Raw genomic sequence first — 18,614 nt, forward strand, 5'->3', positions numbered from 1 at the left:
GGACACTCCTGGCCAGCCAGGACCAGTGGCTGCAAGTGTTTTGAAGTGGTTAGGGTGCAGCCAGTTTACTCCTATGATATTCTGATGAAGAGCCCACTGGTGCCTAAAGTTGCTGTTGAAGAGCCAGTGTTTACTGTGTTTTCAAGAGGGAAGAGATGGGCTAGATAGGAATGAATGGCCGTCCGCTGGACTGGAGGTGTGTGAGGACCACCGACCAGTGCTGGTTAGATCCTCCAGGATTGTTGAGACCGGCAGCACACCACAAACACCACAGAACTCACCTGCTGTGGAGACGCAAGTATTCTCGGTCTGCCCAGGCCAGCGGGGCAGGTGTAGGCCAGCGAGGCAGGTGCGAGCCTGCGGCCGGTGTGGCTGAGCAGCTGGGTGTGCTTTCATGTAAGTGGCTGCTGGCTGCTGTAGCGGACCGCCCAGGTTAGACCAGCCTTCCCCCACCACTTTCCATTATCACACCTCCCTTCTGCCCCCCAGGCCTTTGCAGATCCGGCCTCGCCTCCCCAACTGTTTCCCCTGCCCCAGTGAAATTTTAATACTGTGGGTGTACTGTGTTCTTATGCTCCGTTTCTGGAGGGCCACAGACCATGGTTAGTAACGTCCACACGGGGAATGCGTGGCCTGGACCGGCAGAGGGTTAGCATGGTTGTGAAGCTTAGCCCAGCGGCAGTATACTTCCTGGATATTTGGGATGACTGCTGAGGCTGGTGGTACCTTCCTGTGCAGTTAAGGACTTCCACACCGAGGGAGCTCTTAGACGTTTGTAAAATTCTCCGCATTCTTAGGGCATCACCGTATTTCACTAATGGACGATGCAGGTACGAGGCAGGTGTTGTAAGAGGCGCAGTGAGTCTGAGCCAGGCAGAGGGCGGCAGCCGGGAAGCTGAGGGCAGGAGTTGAGTGGACATGTCGAGGCCGGTGCTGGGGGGGGAGGTGTGTCTAGTCCTGCTGCAGCCTGAGAGCAGCTCCCTGCGCAGGAGGTAGTTCATGGTCTCTGGGTGTGCAGGCGGGAGCCGGGCGGGGTGTGGGTGCCCCCGGGGTGTCTCTCCCAGCACAGGATGGGGTAAAGTGACTCCTAAGGACCCATGATGGGTGTCGGGTGCTTGGGCTTGTTCTGCGCGTGGCCTCTCCGTGTATAGAGTCACGCCAAGCCCCTTGCCTAGTGAGGAGGTGTGAAATAGCCAGCTGCATGTGGCCACTGGAGCGTCCAGTCGACCACTCGGAAGCTACAAAACAGAGTGCTTTGTTCAGCTTACACAATCACGGTGGCCTTCTTGTTTCTTTGGCTGTGCAGGCAGGCGTTGGTGGCAGCATGTGGAATCTGGTTCCCTGACCAGAGATGGAACCTGGACCCCCTGCGTTGAAAGCATGAAGTCTTAACCACTGGACCACCAGGGAATAGGTCAACCCCAACGTCCAACCCAGTAACTGACACTTTACTTGACCCTCAGGTGTCTGAGCCGAAGTGGGTGTGCTTGCTACCCTAGGTCGCGGTTAGTGACCAGTGTCCCTGAAAGAGACAGGGACTTGTGGGTGGACGTGGTTAAGTATGAGGCATGGAGGAGGGTGTCAGGATGTAGGGTGCCTTAGTCTGAGGTCATCTGATCAGCCTGGGGTAGGATCTCGAGAGCGGGGAGCCATGCTTCTCGCACTCATGGGCCTAAACTGTTACTGCAGAACAGTAGACCGAGGCGAAAGCCGGAGTGGGTAGTCACCGAGCACCCACGCGTCAGCTGTGCTTTCCCTTCCTTGGCGCTGAGCATGCGTCTTCCTCCAGTGACACACCTCCACCGCAGCATTTGCTGGTGTTGACGCAGTCCCGGTTTGTACAGTGTGACTTCAGGATGCACGTAAATGAAGCTATGATTTGTCTTAGATGTTTGACCAGGACCTCGGACACACTTGTGTGAGTTAACGTGCTAGTGTAGCAGAGTCAGCGAGCTAGTGTGAGAGGCTGGGGTGATGAGATTTGGAAGGTGAAGGGATACTACTAGGTATGCTGGTTGACTAGGTACGTGTTTCACACTGTTAGAAATGCCCTCATAGGGACTTCTCCAGTGGTGCAGTGGCTAAGAATCCGCCCTTCAGGGCAGGGGGTGCAGCTTCAGCTTCTGCTCGGGCAACTGAGATCCCACGTGGTGCAAAAACAGCCTACACCGCTGCTAGAGAGTCTGTGCACCACAGCTAGAGGCCCCGCCCCACGCCAGACAGGCCCCGCCCCACACCAGAGAGGCGCCGCCTGACAAAGATAGCTCCCCCGTGATGTCAGTTGGTGCTGTGGCAGCTCCAGAGAATGTGCCCTGGTGAGAATGCCAGCCAGGCCTTTCCTGGTGAGCGGTGGGTAGGGGTTTAGAAGTCCTCATCTCAGAGAGTGCTGACCTTGTGCTCGTGGGGGAGCTTGGCACGTCGCTGCGGGCCAAGCCTAGGAGGCGGCGCTGGGGCCGTCCCTGGACCTGCACGCTCAGGTCCGTCTCCGGGACTGTCTCCCGTCCTCACGTGCGCAAGGCACCTGGGGGGCAGTGTGGAGTGGCAGGCCCCCCCTCGAAGGAGCACTGGGAGGGTCGGGGCGTGCCAGGGGCAGTGGTGGCGGGTCAGCGGGCCGTCCTGCCTGGGACATCTGGTGCCCTTTACCTCCTCCAGTCCTGCTCAGCCGTCTCCCGGAGCAGAGCTTGTCTCGCTCCGCAGCTGAGGCCACCGCCCTTGGAGTGCCGCGCAGCTCGGCATGTGCTCGTCTCGCTGCTGTGTCTCCTGCGTCTTCTCGGGCCTCCCAGTATCCTCTTGAAGTCTTCTGGGGGTTTCTTGCCTGCTGCGTTTCCCCTGGGCTGCTGTAAATGGGACATCAGAGCAGCAGCCTGTTGGCTGACACCATCACAGCGGCAGGCTTGCTTGGAGCACGCAGGCTGCCTGATCAGTGGACATCGGGTTTCAGGTTGCGTAAACCCCGAGGACTCAGCGCAGGCTGCGCCCCCGCGTGGCCGGCACGGGGGCAGTGCCTTGGTTGAGGGCCCGCCCTCGGGCTGGCGGCAGAGGTGGGGGTGGCCCGGCTTCCTGCTCCTCCCCTCCCTGGCCCTGTGTCCCCACGCCCCCGCCCACCTTCTCCAGCAGTCCCTTGCTGTCCTCACTGGCCCTGCCCAGCCCACAGTCTGGGCTGGGTCACGATGTTTTCCTGATGTTCTGCCTGCTTGCGGCTTCCTTATTGCCTCTGCTTTTATGGCTAGTTGGCTGCTCAGCTTCAAAGATGAGGAGAGCCGTGACTCCAGGTGTGTGTGTGGGGGGAGTCTAGCTTTTGATTTCCCACCTGAGAAGCAGTGTCCCTGGGGGAAGGAGTGGCCGCAGCGTGTGGAACGGTGATGTGCACTGGCCGGGCTGGGCTTGAGGGCAGAAGGAGGGGATGTACTGTGAGTACCCCTTGTTGTAGAAAAAGGCTCTGGGAGAGACTCCTGGGCTGGTGGGTGTTCCCTCTGCGCCCAGTCCCAGGCCCCGGGGACGTTTTAACCCTGTAGGGATTTTCAGAGCAGTTTGTGTCTGCAGAAGTCCGCGGAGAGGTGCTGGGAGAGGGTGAGAGAAAGCAGGGGCCGCAGTGAGGGTTCTGGAGGTGCTGCTCCTTGCGGCAGAGCTGTGCTCCAGGGTTGCTTTGGTTTTGTTTTTTTCCTTCGCTCTTTTCTAGAAACAAGTGTCCCACGCTCCGATCCCAGAGAACATGACGTACAAAAGCGTAGCTCTTAACGGTTGCCAGTTTGAAGCCGGTGGCGCCCTCTGGGCTGGCCCTGGCCGCGACCCCGCCTCGCTTGTTGACAGGCGCCGCACCCGGGCGCGTGTCCTGCAGGACAGGAATGCTCTTGCAAGCAGAACTGACCGGAAAGTCACCAGGGAACGTTCTCCTCCAAAATGGAAATAGCCTTTTGAGTGTGAAGGTCGTTTGCCCCTGGAAAGATGAGAGTAAGTGAATATGAAGAAAAGAAAGTCATTTGTGACCTACCCTCCAGGAGAGACCCTGATTTGTCTCTTCCTTGAGTTTGCGCCTCTGCTCTGCTGGGGAGTCTGTTTGGGAAGATGAGCTGTAGGGGTGTTAACCTGGCTCTCCCCACTGAGTGGGGGGTCAGCCTTGTACTGCTGAGTTCTGTAATGCTGGAGTTCCAGCCCATCATGCTAAAACTGTTTCTATAGCATACTTTCCAAGACGATTAGGCCAGTTCCCTGTCACTATTTTTTTGAAAGGATTGGGAGGGATTCTTGTTCATTTATTACTAAGAAAGATAGAATGACTTCATCCCATTCCCCCCAAATCCTTGCAATTATTTAAATAGGGAAGAACTTTTATCTTTACATTAAGGCTTCCTGTAGGAGATACCTCTTCATTTATCCTGATTTTCTTTGTCTCAGTAAAATTTTTCTCATTTAGATCCTATATCTGTTAACTATTGCAACAGTGGCTGCAGTTAAATTTGGAAAATCCTTCAGGAAAGTGAATTAGCAAAAGTTATAAAAGTGCTTTTATATTTTTGACTCAATAATCCCATTCTTAAACAGTTAATCCCTCCCTCTGACCCTGCCCTGCACACTAGCCGCTCTAGCCCTTGCCGTTTCCTTTCGTGGAGCACAGCTGGCAGCCAGCATCTGGAAACGGGGCTCGGGGTGGCCAGCTCCGAGGTCCGCTGTGCGCGCTGCCTTCTAAACTCCACTGTGTGCTCAGCTCTGCACTCAGCGCATTCACTGACCACTGCCTGGGCTCTCTTCGCTGTCCTGAGTGTTTTTCTCATCCAGGCCTGACACCCTTCCTCCGACCTAAAAGCTGTTCTCCTCCCAGCAGAGGGGTTGGCCGGCGCATCCGAGGTCACAGCGCTGGGGAGTGTGGGGCCAGGAATCTCCTTCTTGAGTCACGGCCCTGTGGCCGGCAGTGCCGTCAGCCTCAGCCTTGAGGAAGCCAGGCAGGTGGAGAAAAGACTCGAGGCAGCTTTTCTCAGGCCCCACCTGGAGCATCTTTCAGCCCAGACTGGAAGAACACCAGGCTCTGCTGACTGTGGGAGGCGGACGCCACCCCTGCTGGTTCCTGGTCATCTCCACCCGGCCTCCGGAGGAGGGGCCAGGGCTGGGGGTGCCCGGAAGGCGTGGGGTCCTTTCTGAGGGCACTGCTGCCTCTGGAGGCGGCGGCAGCCCCAGCCCTCCCGTGGGGTCGGCGCCGAGGGGTGCTCCTCGTGGTCCTCATATGCGGCCCTGACACCACTCCAGGGTCGGGACTGCTGCCTCTTGCCACCGCTCTCCCCCTGAAGGCCTCGGAGGCACTCCTGAGGACCACGAGGCCTGTGCCTGTAGGAAAGTGATCCGGGGTCAGGCTGAGGCAGGGAGTTGAGACTTCCTGAAGGGCTTCCTGAAGGGCTTTCTGGGGAAAGACGGTCTCGAGCTGCAAAGTCAAACGCTGTTGCTACCAGTATTTGAGAACTCGCTACTGGGGACTAGGGACAGAGAATAAAACCGTCCAGATGGGAATCGTTAGGAAAAGGAAGAGAGAGATGACTACGGCACGCTAAGATGTCACGTCCGCGCGTCCCCTTGCAGGAGGGCTCCTGGCTGTGCCGGGCCTCGTCACCGCACAGGCTCTTCCCCAGAGCGGAGCTCGGCTCTGGACGCAGTGGTCGTGACCCCCGGGTTGTGGCTCGGGGCTCAGTTGCTCCACTGCATGTGGGATCTTCCTGGGCCAGAGATGGAAACTGTGCCCCCTCCATTGGCCCGGCGGATTCCTAATCCCTGGCCCACCAGGGACGCCCGTGAGGGTTTTTTAAAGACCCCAGACTGCACAGCCCACGTGGTTGAGCTGCAGAGGCAGGACCGCGGGTGCCGAGGGCCAGCTGTGAGGTTGTCTGCAGTCTCCAGCTGCTTGCAGGGTCCTTGCTCTGAAGACGGACAGGCGGCATCAGGGGTAGACAGCGGTGGGGAGAGGCGGGCTGCTCCACGGTGGACAAAGGGCTTGCGCCGAGGAGGCCTGTGTGAGCAGCACTCAGGCTCACCCACGCTGCCCCAGCGTCCCGGCGGCCGCGCGCTCCTGCAGGCTCCTCTGTGCTCCCTGGCGTGCTCCTGGCGCAGGTCCCGTGCTGAGCCTGCGCTCCATCCAGGCCCCGGGTGCAATGGGGAGCCGGCCGGAAGGCTGGGGCGTGGAGCTCCCGGGCTGCGTCTGTGCGTCTGCCAAGAGAGGGGCTCCCCTCGGCAGTGCCGTCCTGCTCACGTGCCTTTTCCTTCCTTCCAGCTTGAAGGATGACCTCGAGAAAGAAAGTGCTGCTGAAGGTGATCATCCTGGGAGACTCTGGGTGAGTGTCCCCGCACGTGAGCGGACACCCTGGTGGCGCTCTAGCGCTGCTCTCCGTGGGGCCAGCTCTCTCTGCTGAGGGGCTGGGTCTCCCTGGCATGGGGCCCTTTGTCCCCAGTTTGGAGAAAATGGTGGCTGTTTGAACTCAGTGATAATTTCATGTGGCTCCTTTTTCCTACCTGGTGAGAGGAGGGAGGAGAGTTTTCATGTAGATTTGCTGCTGTGGGCAGCATGCCATGCCCATGCTGGAGGTTTGGCGCCCACTTTGTGGCACAGGCAGGCGCTTACAGACCACCTCCGCGGCGTCGGCATCGCAGTAAAGTGACTGCGGGAACTTCCTGGTTTCCATGGGCACAGAAAAGTCACGTTCGCACTATACCCTCGCCACTTTGTGTGCAGTGACCGTTTGTCTAAAGAGCATTGTACACACTGCAATTTAAAGATGATTTACTGCCGGAAAGTGCTAACCGTCCACTGACCCTTCGGTGAGTCTTCATATTTTTGCAGTAGTAACATCAAAGATCACTGATCACAGATCATAGCAGAGTAATGATGGGAGAGTTATAACTACTGCAAGAATTATCAAGATGTGACACAGACATGAAGGGAGCAAACGGCATTGGAAAAGCGGTGCCCCTGACTAGCTTGACACAGGGCCGCCACAGACGTGCAGTCTGCAAAAAGAGAGAACGAAGCAGAAGGCAGTCTGCACAGCGCCTGCAAGTGAGGCGAGCCTGCACCCGCCTCCGGCTGGGCCTGGGTCTCCACTGACCCAGTAACTGACTAGTTCTGTGATCACTGGGAAGATTCAGGGGGTGCGGGTGAGGTTTTCAGACTTGGCATCTGAAGTGACCCTTGAAAGCTCAGGCTGGAGGCGACGTGATTTTGAAAATCAAATGATAATGCAAGTGTGCATCCTATGCCAAAGTTTTTTTTAAAAGGCAGTGATTTTCCTACCCTGGCTGGCTTCCTTAATCCGCTGAGAAGCCTTTTAAAAGTGAGCGTCCGCCCCAAGCTGCAGGCCCGCGCTGGCCGGCACCCGCACATCCACACACACGCTCCGTCCACCTCTGCTCTCCCTGGCCCGCCTCCCGCGCTCACGCTCTCGGTTCCTTTGCTCCACTGTCAGGATTAAAAGTGCTGCTTTTCAGCCCGTTACCTGGACTTGCCTGAAGACAGACTTCCTGCCGTCTTCCGCTGGAGATTCAGGCGCAGAGGTCCGGGTGGGGAACGCTGCCCTGGGCTCTCCTCCCAGGCCCTCTGTGGGTGAAGCGAGTGTTTGCCTTGGTGGAAAGGAAGGTGTTACCGGCCTGTCCTGCTGCCTCGTCACCCGAAGAGTCACCCCGGTCTCTTGCTGAGTTCTCTTACTGAAACACACCTCTGGGGAGCCTGCTTTGGTGGATTCCGATTTGGCGGAATATTGGTGCTTTTTCTGCTTCAGATTTTAAACTTGGTTTGGGCTTCCCTCATGGCTCAGTCAGTAAAGAATCTGCCTGCAGTGCAGGAGACCCGGGGTCAGTTCCTGGGTCGGGAAGATCCCCTCGAGAAGGAAATGGCTCTCCACTCTAGTAATTCTTGCCTGGAAAATGCCACGGACAAAGGAGCCTGTCAGGCTGCAGTCCACGGGGCTGCAAGAGTCGGACACGACTTAGCGACTAAACCGACAGCAGCAGGCTGGCTGCCTGGTGTGAATGTCTGCTGGGAGCCAGTGGGTGCCTCTGGCCACTGCTCTCTTGGACTGAAAAACCACCACTAAACGGAGAGACCCAAGATGGCAGAGACACTTCGGGACAAGTGCAGGGATCTTACTGCTGGAGCTTCTTTTAGAAGGAGAGCATTTGCCGGCCCCCTTTTGGAAGGAGAGAAATGGAAACACGAGGCTCTACCAGCTGTACCAGAGCTCAGAAGTGCTTCTCTGGACCTGACCCCCACCGGTAGCCCATGTCCGTCCCTGGCGGGTGCGCATCGCCACTGGGTGAACTGGAGGCTTCCCCTGCATTGGGAGGGGCAGGTCTTGTTCTCCTTTGAGACAGACGGTCCTTCCAGACTGCACGCGTCAGAGTTGGTGTGCGATGCCGACCTGCCTGACTTGTGGTTTTTCTCCAATTTCAGAGTCGGGAAGACCTCACTCATGAACCAGTACGTGAACAAGAAGTTCAGTAACCAGTACAAAGCCACAATAGGGGCGGACTTCCTGACAAAGGAGGTGATGGTGGACGACAGGCTCGTGACCATGCAGGTAAGCGCCGCCTCCGCCGGCCCAGCCCGGCCGTCCCGGCCGAGGCCTGCCTCTGTCTTGGCGCCGCCCTCCCTGTCAGATCTCACGGTCATGCTCACGGGCAGCTCGCTTCCAGCGGCCTCGCCAGATGTAGCACGGGACACCGAGGGCGTCCTCAGTACCGCGAGGCACACCAGCAATTTTGCTTTTTTTCTTCGAATTTAACTGGCCTCCCTGGGTTTTGTTGTTGTGGTTTAGTTTTTTGCTATAAAATTGGCAGCTTACAGGTTCCTGTCTTGTGTCTCCAAAATGTCTGAGTCGTCCCCCTCTCAGCACCCTTGCCTGTGCTTAGGCTGAAGAATCCTTGCATCTCTCCTGGGCTCTCGCGGCAGCCGTTACGGTGGTCTTCTTGGCTTCTGATCTTGTGCATTTCATGGCCCTGTAAGTTGTGTTTCTGTTCAGCAAGTCGGGCTTCTTCATGTAGCAGCTTAGTCTGATTTCAGGGGCTTCCCTTTGAACACTTGGGAAAAACACGGTTCCTTTGCTTGGCTCCTTAAGAGGCGTCACGTCCTGGGGCTCCGACCACACGTCCACTGCGGAGCCTGGGCTTGATCGCTGGGGAGGAGCTACGCTCCCACCAGCCTCACGTGCGCTCACTCGGGGCCCTGCTGGCCAGGCCCTCCGCCCCAGCTTCTGGCATGCTGCAGCACCAGCTTTCAGCCCAGGCGTTGTGTTCGGAAGCCGTGCCTCCACAGCAGTTGAGCCTTGTTCTCTGCCCTGAGTGCTGTCTTGGGGAGACCACGCTGTGTGCTCCTGGCCGACACCCGGCTCGCTGAGACGTCTGGACGTTTCGGGCTGTGGCGGGGGCGTGTCCCGTGCTCCCGGGGCACACACTCCTCCAGGTAGGGCTGACGTGGCTCCCGCCCCACCGCGCCAGACACAGCGGCGGGCGGGGGTGGGCAGGTTCCACGGTGCAGACCTCCATTTGTACGGTAAACGGGTGGGGGGTGCTCTCCAGATGGCAGCATTGTAAGCGCTGGCTGTTGTGGCGGAGCTCGCGGGGGGGGGTGGGGGGGGGGGGGTTGTAAACATATAAAACCGAAAGACACGGCGCAGGCAGCAGGCCTCGGGCCACGCACGATTAGAGCTTGAATGAGCCTCGCTGGAGAGGAAAGACCTCGGACGGCAGCGGGGAGGAGCAGGGAAGAGCGGGAGCTCGGGCCCTGCCACGCCGGTGTGGGGACGCACAGCAGGGCCTGGCGTCCCACCCGCCATCAGCACGAGAGGCGGCCTGCACAGGGTGGGCTCTGGAACCGACCCCGTTGGGGGCACACACACACAGGGCTCCTGGGGCCTTGGAGGTTGTGGGAACGGGACCCCAGCCTCAGTGCCTGGAAGGCGCGCAGCTGGCCCGTGGGGTGCAGGCTGGGGCTCTGCTGCCCTGCCCCTGGTAGGGGACATCCCGTCCCGCTGTGCACGTCTCTGCTGCGCCGGGCACAGAGAGCTCCATCTGCAGGATCTGACATAACCCTCTGCCACTCCCGGCGAGGACAAAGATAAGACCACCCTGTCAGGAGACGCACAACTTCTGGACGGAAGATGAGCCCTGGAAGCACTGTGCCACAGAAAGTGCTCACAGAGGCCGGAGGCTTCTGCACGAGGGATGGAGACTGTGACGGAGAGGGCCCGGAGAGGTGGGGTGTGGGAGGCCGAGAGAATGGAGACAGGTCGCACAGGCAAAGCCCAGGTTAAGCTCAGCAGAGGGAACAGTGAGGTTCAGGATGAGCTGAGCAGACCACCTCAAAGAAAACTGGAATGCAGAAACCAGAATCCTCAGCGCACGTGGGGCGAGGAGACGGGTGCAGGGACAGCAGGTGGACAGGTGAGCTCTCGGCCTTGTGGCCGAGGGCTGCATCCAGGTCCTAGGCTCAGATGCTGCCTGAAGACCCCCGCGTCCTGGAGCAGGAGCAGACGGACAGCGGTGGTTCTCATGACCACAAGAGCTTGCAGAAGGGAGGCCCAGCCCTTTCAGGCTGGGTGCCAGTCTGATGAAGCCCCACAAGCTCAGATCTTAAGAGTTTCCTGAAGTCAGTGCACCCGCCAAGAACCCAGGGCACCGAGCAGAGTCTGGAAACTGCGAAAGAAAGTGTGTGGTCCTTGGGCTGGAACAGAAGGCTGGTGCCCAGGCTCCTGCAGCCAGCTGAAAAGACTGGAAGTAAATGGAAACACCAAAGGCATTCTCATTCCAGGTCTTGAGGAATTCTCCCCTATTTTTATGGGCCTTCAGCAGCATGCCGAAAAAAGAGAGATGGTTCCCAGGGGGCAACACGGTGAAGACCAGCGGAAACCTCCCTGGCAGTTCAGAGTGGTTTTTGTATATTGAAAGACATCAAGCCATCTCGTCTGTCTGTAGAGAAGCTAAGCAGGTGGCGTGGGTCAGGAGGGCTGCTGAAAATGGAACATGGTAACCCAGAATGACAAATTATAGAGAGTGTGTAGCAGGTGGGACACAGCAGACGCGGGCTGAAAGGAAGCAGAGTGATGGGAAAGGCGGAAGCAGGCCTTGGTGAGCAGCTCAGGCTTTTCATCATCTCAGAAGAGCAGGAAGGTCAAGACGCGTATTTGTTAGGAAGTTTTCACAGTGAATGTGGTACCAATCCACGGATTCAGGGAAGCCCACGTTCCAAGAGGGATAAATTAAGAAGACTGGAAAAACCATATTGAAAGAAAAACCTTTTCGAGAGAAACTTGGAACCAGGGAGAGGAACAAGAACGACCAAGAAGCATGGCGGCGAGGCTGCTCGAGGCTGCAGTGGGCCCAGTGGCTGCAGCTTGTTCTCCGGGCGGCCTGCTCTGCCCCTGAGGCTCCCGGCTGTGAGGAGGAGGGCGCGCCTCCCTCAGAGGCGCACCGTAGGCAGTGGGGAAGGTCCGCGATGCGATCGCAGCTTGCTGTAGTGACAGAAATGGGAGCCCCCTAGCACAGCCCTGTGCCGCTGGGCTGTCCTCGTGTGGGCTCACTCCCTCCGGGCAGACATTCGTCTGGTTTTGTGCAGGAGGCCGTCCTCCCTGACCCGGGCGTCCGTGTGGCCCCAGTAGGTTGACGTGTTCCTCCAGCGCTGCGGGTCTCAGGAGTCCAGGCCGGCTGCATGGAGTCTGGGCTGCTTCCTCCAGAGGCTGGTTCATTAGATGAGATGGGTGGCTCAGCCCACACTAAAGCCCAGCCCTGGAGTCCCGGCCGGTGCTGTGGACGTAGCTTTTACCTGGGTTGTGAGGATCGCTCAGCGTCTCATGCTTCCTGAAGCTAAGTGCTTTCCTGCAGACAGACAGACAGACAGAGGGTCCAGCAGGTGGCGACTGCTGCCAGCTGGCGGTAACTGCGTGCCTTCTGCCCCAGCCGTGGGGCCTGTCCTGGGAACACCGGGAGGCAGCCTGGGCCCTGCCAGGGTCTGGGGCATCCAGGAGGTGCGTCCTGCATCCCTGCCCGGCGGGGCAGAGCATGATGGGAAGCTCTGAGAGCTGAGTGCCGCTGTGCCGTCGTTGGTCAGCACCTGCTCTCCGCGCTGAGTCCTCAGCCTTTCCCTTCATTTCTCTCTCCCTCCCCTTCTCCTCCTCACACAGTGCTTTTCTTTGTCTCTTGAGATATGATAAAAAGGTTTTTTTTTAAAAGGTAAATGTTATATACAGTAAAATACATATATGTAAACAAACGTACAGTTCCGGGCTGGCCTGGTAGTTAGAATCTGTGCTTTCACTGCTGAGGGCCCAGGTTCGGTCCCTGGCTGGGCAACTCCAATCCTGCCAGCCTCACGGTGTGGCCAAATAAAAGTAAGCGTGCCCTGAGCAGACGCCCCCTGCGGGGAGCCCCCGAGTGCAGAGCCTAGGTTCACGGTGCGGCTTTTCCGTACATACGTCCCCGTGCGGCCTCCCCCTGGATCAGGACCCACAGTTTTGAGCGTCTCCGGGCATCGGGCATGTGCACCCAGCTGCTGTCGGTCAGCATGCTCCGCGTACTCCCTGAGTCCTGAGGTGCTCGTCTCAGGATGGCCCTGGTGTCCCCCGCGCCCCCCCGTCCTGGGCCGCGCCCCCAGGAGTGACGGTGTGTCTTGGGCAGATCTGGGACACGGCCGGACAGGAGCGGTTCCAGTCCTTGGGCGTGGCCTTCTACAGAGGCGCCGACTGCTGCGTCCTGGTGTTTGACGTGACCGCCCCCAACACGTTCAAGACCCTTGACAGCTGGAGAGACGAGTTTCTCATCCAGGCCAGTCCCCGGGACCCCGAGAACTTCCCCTTCGTCGTGCTGGGAAACAAGATTGACCTCGAAAACAGACAGGTGCGTGCTGGCGATGGCGGGGTCCTTGGTGGTGGGCTGCCTATCAGAGGGGGCAGCGCCAGCGTTCAGATTTGACTGGTAAGGAACCATGTGCCCCGAGGATCACCCCATCTTTCTGTCTGCCTGTGACTCCTGCAAGGGAAGGGTATAACTAACAAGGGGGCACCTGGCCGCCCTCAGGTGGGGCCTGGCTCCCTGGGAGCAGAGCAGGGTGGGTGTGCGGGGTCGGAGCACCCCGTGGGGCCCCCTGCCAGCCCTCCTGGCTCCAGTCCGGGATTGACCTCCGGGCCCCGTGGGACCTCGGTCTGCTGGCCGTGGGGCCCCAGAGGGCCTGCCCAGCGCCCTGCTCTCTCGCCTGGGCTGCCTGTTCTGAGGTGCCCTGTGCGCATGGAGGGTCTGTGCTGAGCGCCTTGTGGCTCTGGGGGTGCACAGGGGCACCACCTCCAGGCCGGCTGCCCTTGGGGACGGGGGCCCAGGAGGCCCGGTGAGCCTCCCACACCACTCGCACGGCCGTGACTCGGGCTGGTGGGCGCCTCTGACCCTGGAGGAGGGTTCGGTTGCCCTCAGCTGTCATCCTCCCCCTGTGGGGCCCCCCCAGATCCCGCGGGTTGGGGGGTGCTTTGGGCTTTGAGTAAAACTGCTCTGGCTTCCTTTCCAGTAGCATCTCTCTGGGGAGTGTAGACAAAGTTGTTATTAAGTATAGCCGAGTTTTCCTGGTGGCTCAGACGATAAAGCGTCTGTCTACAATGCGGGAGACCCGGGTTCAATCCCTGGGTTGGGAAGATCCTCTGGAGAAGGAAATGGCAGCCCACTCCAGCACTCTTGCCTGGAAAATCCCATGGATGGAGGAGCCTGGTAGGCTACAGTCTATGGGGTTGCAAAGAGTCGGACACGACTTGAGCGACTTCACTCACTCACTCACATAGCCGAGTTTATTTTTGACCAGTCAGCTCTTTCCTAAGGGAATTGGTTCTTCTCTTGTTCCTGAAAACAGGCTCGGGAGGGGAGTCAGGAAATGGGACGTGGCTGGGCTGGGGGCTCTGGGGCCTGGGTGTGTGATCAGGCCACGGGCCCAGGCAGGTGCGCGGAGCAGCCACAGGAGGGGCAGGCACTTCATCCCGCGCTGGCTGCCGCCTCCCTTCACAAGCTGCCTCCAGGTGCAGCTCGGGGTCGGCGGCTAAGGGGACAGCCCCACTGTACTGAGCTTAGCTGGCGCGGGGCTGGTGGGCGGTGGCCGGCGGGGGTCCTGAGGGTTCTTCCGCTGGATTCCTGCTCTTCCTGGCACCTGTGCCTTGCCTCTCCTTCAGGTGGCCACCAAGCGGGCACAGGCCTGGTGCTACAGCAAAAACAACATTCCCTACTTCGAGACCAGCGCCAAGGAGGCCATCAACGTGGAGCAGGCCTTCCAGACGATCGCCCGGAATGCTCTCAAGCAGGTGGGTGCCTGCAGCCATCGGCGCCTCCGGGGCCGGAGCCCTGGCCTGGCCGCCTCGGCCTGCACCTTCTCTCCCACGGGCTTTCTGTGCAGCCAGAGGTGGTGGCGGGCCTTTGAGAGTGGCCCCGTCCTGCTGTCTGTCTGTAAGTCAGCTCCGTGGGGGCATGCACCGAGGCCGTCTCGTGTGGGGCTGCCCTGCTCGGCGTGCTCCTCCTGTTTGAAGATACACTTGAGTTTGAGGCCCAGCTCTGCTGCCCGTCTTGGGATCTGGTCTGGTTTTGAAGTCCTATCTGAGCTGTACAGTGAGATTGCCCGCTTTCAGGGCGTTTGTGAAGATTCAGTGAGGTGCACCAACTTTTGGAATTATCCTAAACGATCCTCATAAAGGTTAACCCAAAAGGCTCTAGGAATTGTCTTCCTTAGATAAGGTTTCCTTGCATTTTCTCTGTGTTGTTTATTCAAATGTTCCCCCTCCCCACCAAATCCCAGTGGCATCCTGTTGGCGCGTGCTGGGTGAGGGCTCTTCTGACCCCACAGCGGCAGGGCAGTGCTTTCCTCCCTGAACACTCCTGCCCCTAGAGCTCGAGTCGTGGGAGGAAGACTGTCCAACTGGTAAGGGGGCCCCTGGCTGTCCCTGGGGACAGTGGTGACCCTCAGTTCCGGCACCGCGTTGGCGTCCCTGGCGCAGCGCCCATGCTCTGCAGAGGGGCCCTTGCAGCCCTCGCCCGGGCCTCGGCCATGCGCAGAGGTGGGGGGTGAGCTGTGTGTGGCGGGCCTTCTTCTCAGCTCCTCTGGCCACAGTGAAGAACCTGCTGGTGGGTGTGTTTTCCCTCTGTGGAGCCCGCGTGCTCCCTGCGCGGCTGTCCCGACCTCACGGCCTCTCCCCTCACTAGTCGTGGCTTTCTTCTTGGCTCTATTTGGTTTATTATCCGTTTAAACTAAGACTTTCACTCCAGGTGCAACTTTTTCCTCCTCCGTCATCTCCCACCACCCACCCCCACAAAAACTAAACCTTCCTGAGGTTCTAACTGTGTCAGCCAGCACCAGGCGCCCGGACAGCGCCCACAGGCCGCGTGGCTCAAGGACACACTTATTTCCTGTCGGTTTCGGGGCCACAAGTCCGATCTCGCTGAGGCCTCTGTTAAGACAGAAAGCAGATGAGCGCCGGTCAGGGCTGGGAGCGGCGGGCGGGACAGGCCGCTGCGGCTGGAGCTGGCTCACCTCCGGGGCCAGGAAGGGCCTGATGGCGCAGGCCTGTGAGCAGACCAGGCTGCAGGGGCACAAGCTCAGCCCTCAGGGAGTGAGACCGCCTTAAACTACAGGTAGTCCTGGGCGTGGCCGCTTGCACAGCACTTGTGACCGGAGTGGTTTCCCCAGAGGGCCTCGACCCACGGGTGCCCGGTGTCTAAGGCACAGGTGAATTCTCTTCCCTAGGAAGCAGGGAGCTGCCCCTCGCTGGAAACACGCTAATTCAGCCCAAGTCCCCGTGAAGTGACCCCAGTCCCTGTCCTGTGGGCCCCACACTGAGGGAGTTGTCCTGGGCGGGCCCGGTGTGTGCAGCCTTGGGGGCAAGCTCTCCTGAAGGCCTGGAAGAGAACAGACTTGGGTCCAGAGAGGGGCGTGCAGGGCGAGCTCGCGGGGTGTGTGAGGGCTGGGGCCCCAGACCCTGTCTTCGTCAGGCACTGGCAGAAGCTCCCAGAGCGGGCACGTGCAGGTGGAGGGCGCCAGCCTATCCCTCCTGCCCCTGCCCCTGGCCCCTCCACTGTGCGGCCCGCCCCCCTACACCGCAGGGCACGCAGCCACCGCGGGCCCGCAGTCACTGCCTCTTTCCCTGCCCAGGAAACGGAAGTGGAGCTGTACAACGAGTTCCCCGAGCCCATTAAACTGGACAAGAACGACCGCCCCAAGGCCTCGGCCGAGAGCTGCAGCTGCTGAAGAGGCAGAGAGCAGAGCACAGAGTCCTCCGCGACCGAGAGCACACGTGCAGGCCTTCTTCCACGAGCCCCTCCTCCACACAGACAGTCATCTCTCGCCCAGCTGCCCGGAGAGCCCAGCACACCGCCGACCCCCGCACACGCCCCACAGACCCACCGCCCGCCCCCCCCCCGGGCTCCACGGCAGCAGCACGCCGGTGGCGCACGCCCGCCTGGGTGGAGTCTGCGCTGGAAGCTTCTTCCTTTTGTCCACTGGAGAGAGAACTGTTTACAGTTAATCTGTGTCTAATTAGTTCTGATTTTTTTAACCGTCTTGTGGTCTTTTTACCCACCCCCTCCTGTGAAGGCCACCACGTGGGAAGGCTGGTGCCCTGCGCTCCATCACAGGCTCACACCCAGTCTGATCAGGCTGAGTTTTGTATGTATCTGTTAATGCTTGTTACTTTTAACTAATCAGATCTTTTTACAGTATCCATTTATTATGTAATGCTTCGTAGAAAAGAATCTTATAGTACATGTTAATATATGCAACCAATTAAAATGTATAAATCAGTGTAAGAAATTCTTGGGTTATGTGTTTAAGTCCTGTGATGCAGGCCTAGAGGCAGAGGGCTGAACCCGGTCTGGACTGCAGCGTGTTCAGCATCTCAAGAGGTGAGAAGTCCAGCAGGAGGCAGTATTCTGTACAGTAGACACGAGAATCATGTACGCCTTTTATCAAAGACTTCAGAGCCAAAAAGCTTTGCATCTCTCCAGGGGGAGACTGTCCAGTTCCCTCTGCATCTAAATTTTCCAAGAGGCGATTTGCATAATACTTTGGTGTGTGCAATGGAGAAACAGCTGTTTCACAAATTAAAACCCTCATTTTCCCTTTTTTTCTTCCTGCTCCACACTTTTAAAACTCCCGTTAGATTTGCATCCACGTCCAAGAGGGAGAGGAGGCCCTCCCAGACCTGTGCTAGCGACGGTACCTTTGTCCTAGATGGCGCTCCTCTCGGGGTGTGGCGTCCTCGGTGAGCACACCTTCCCCCGCCCCCTGACTCCCCAGTGTAGCCCCCGAGCCCCCGCTTCCTGGCGGCCCCCCCCACACACACTGTAGCCTGCTTCACAGAGCTCCCCTCCAAGGGCCTGTGTCCCCGGGTGTGGGCGAAGTTCTTCTGTAAAGAGACGAACGTGATGCCAATAAAATGTACCAAGAACAAAGACCATCTGTCTTCGGCCCATCTTTTCCTCCAGGCCTGGGCTCAGGGGCGGCCGTGCAGCTAGTCGCCCTAACGGCGCTTTCTCTTGAGTGGCAGCCGCTGGCACAGTCCGCGGGCCTCCTCTGTCCAGCCCCTCAGCACCGGCCCCTGGTGTGTGCCATCTGTTTCTGATCACAGTTGCGGGGGGCGGAGGGGACCCCGGCTGGAGAGCGCTGTCCCTGCAGAGGCGGGGCCGTGAGCAGCGAGCGTGAGCAGCCTTTGGGTTTGCGGTGGTTTCACCCACGTGGTTGCTGACATGCGGCCCTTGCATGGTTCTGGGTTTTTGACTCTTGACAGGACAGGAGGGTTCAGCAGCAGGGCCTGCGTTCCGCACAGACGGGCCACGCTGCGACAGCAGCTGCCGCGAGGATCAGTGTTAGGAAACGGCCACGTGTCGGCCAGTGGGCGGGTGGAGGCTGGCAGACCGCACCTGGGGTCTACATGCCCCACTCCTCGGGTCCCCGGCGGGTTGCTTCCTCCGGCCGCTCTGGGCTCACCCCCTGGACGCTCACGACCACCACAGCACCCCCATCGGGCACGCGGCTCCCCGCGCTCTGGCCCCGCCTCGTGGGCTGGGCGTGGGGGGCTTGGCGGCCTCCCCTGGTGCCGGGCGGCAGTGAGTGGACCCCGAGTGGTGTGTGATTCACAGACCAGGGTGTCGCCCTCTGGTCCTGACCGTGAACAAGTCGGGGACATGGACTTGGACCTCTGACCTCAACCACCTCCTGAAACCAGTGACTGTCGTTACAGTGACCCGCCTTGTCTTAAATATTTAATAGTGCTATCACCATGCAAGTATTAAAGTCACCTTTAGACAGAGTGAAAAGGTAAGCCAAAAGGAGAAGCTATTTGCAGATCATGTATCTTACGGAGACCTTACATCTGAAAAGTAATAACATAATCAGAAAACAAACTTGAAATGGGCAAAAGACTAGAATTTAACATTTTATCAAAGGAGACATTCAAACTGTCTTTAAGAATTAGAAGGCAATGTTCTCAAAATTGTTAGTCACTAGGAAAATGCCAGTTGAAACCACGCTGGGGGGACCTGACTTCCCTGGTTGAGGAACCTGCCATCCAGTATTGGGGACTCAGGCTCAGTGCCTCTTCTGGGAGCTGAGACCCTATGTGCATCCAGGGAAG

At 58.9% G+C, this 18,614-nt stretch overlaps 1 protein-coding gene across 3 annotated transcripts in view; it reads left to right on the forward strand.

The window, feature by feature from the left end:
• RAB7A (RAB7A, member RAS oncogene family) overlaps positions 1 to 17,435 on the forward strand; it is a 41,619-nt gene extending 24,184 nt beyond the window's left edge. For 2 of the 3 annotated variants that reach the window (XM_040246654.1, XM_040246652.1), the window contains exons 2-6: positions 6,254 to 6,314; positions 8,426 to 8,552; positions 12,643 to 12,861; positions 14,169 to 14,297; positions 16,136 to 17,435. In XM_040246654.1, the coding sequence (XP_040102588.1) occupies positions 6,262 to 6,314; positions 8,426 to 8,552; positions 12,643 to 12,861; positions 14,169 to 14,297; positions 16,136 to 16,231 (624 nt within the window). In that variant the 5' untranslated portion in view covers positions 6,254 to 6,261 and the 3' untranslated portion in view covers positions 16,232 to 17,435. Of the gene's footprint in view, positions 1 to 2,592; positions 3,273 to 6,253; positions 6,315 to 8,425; positions 8,553 to 12,642; positions 12,862 to 14,168; positions 14,298 to 16,135 lie in introns of those variants that run through there. The other variant, XM_040246653.1, reaches the window with a different exon arrangement.
• The last annotated feature ends 1,179 nt before the right edge of the window (positions 17,436 to 18,614 follow it).

Source organism: Oryx dammah, unplaced genomic scaffold (genome assembly GCF_014754425.2).
Source record: "Oryx dammah isolate SB20612 unplaced genomic scaffold, SCBI_Odam_1.1 HiC_scaffold_9, whole genome shotgun sequence".
In the NCBI taxonomy this organism is placed as follows: Eukaryota; Metazoa; Chordata; class Mammalia; order Artiodactyla; family Bovidae; genus Oryx; species Oryx dammah.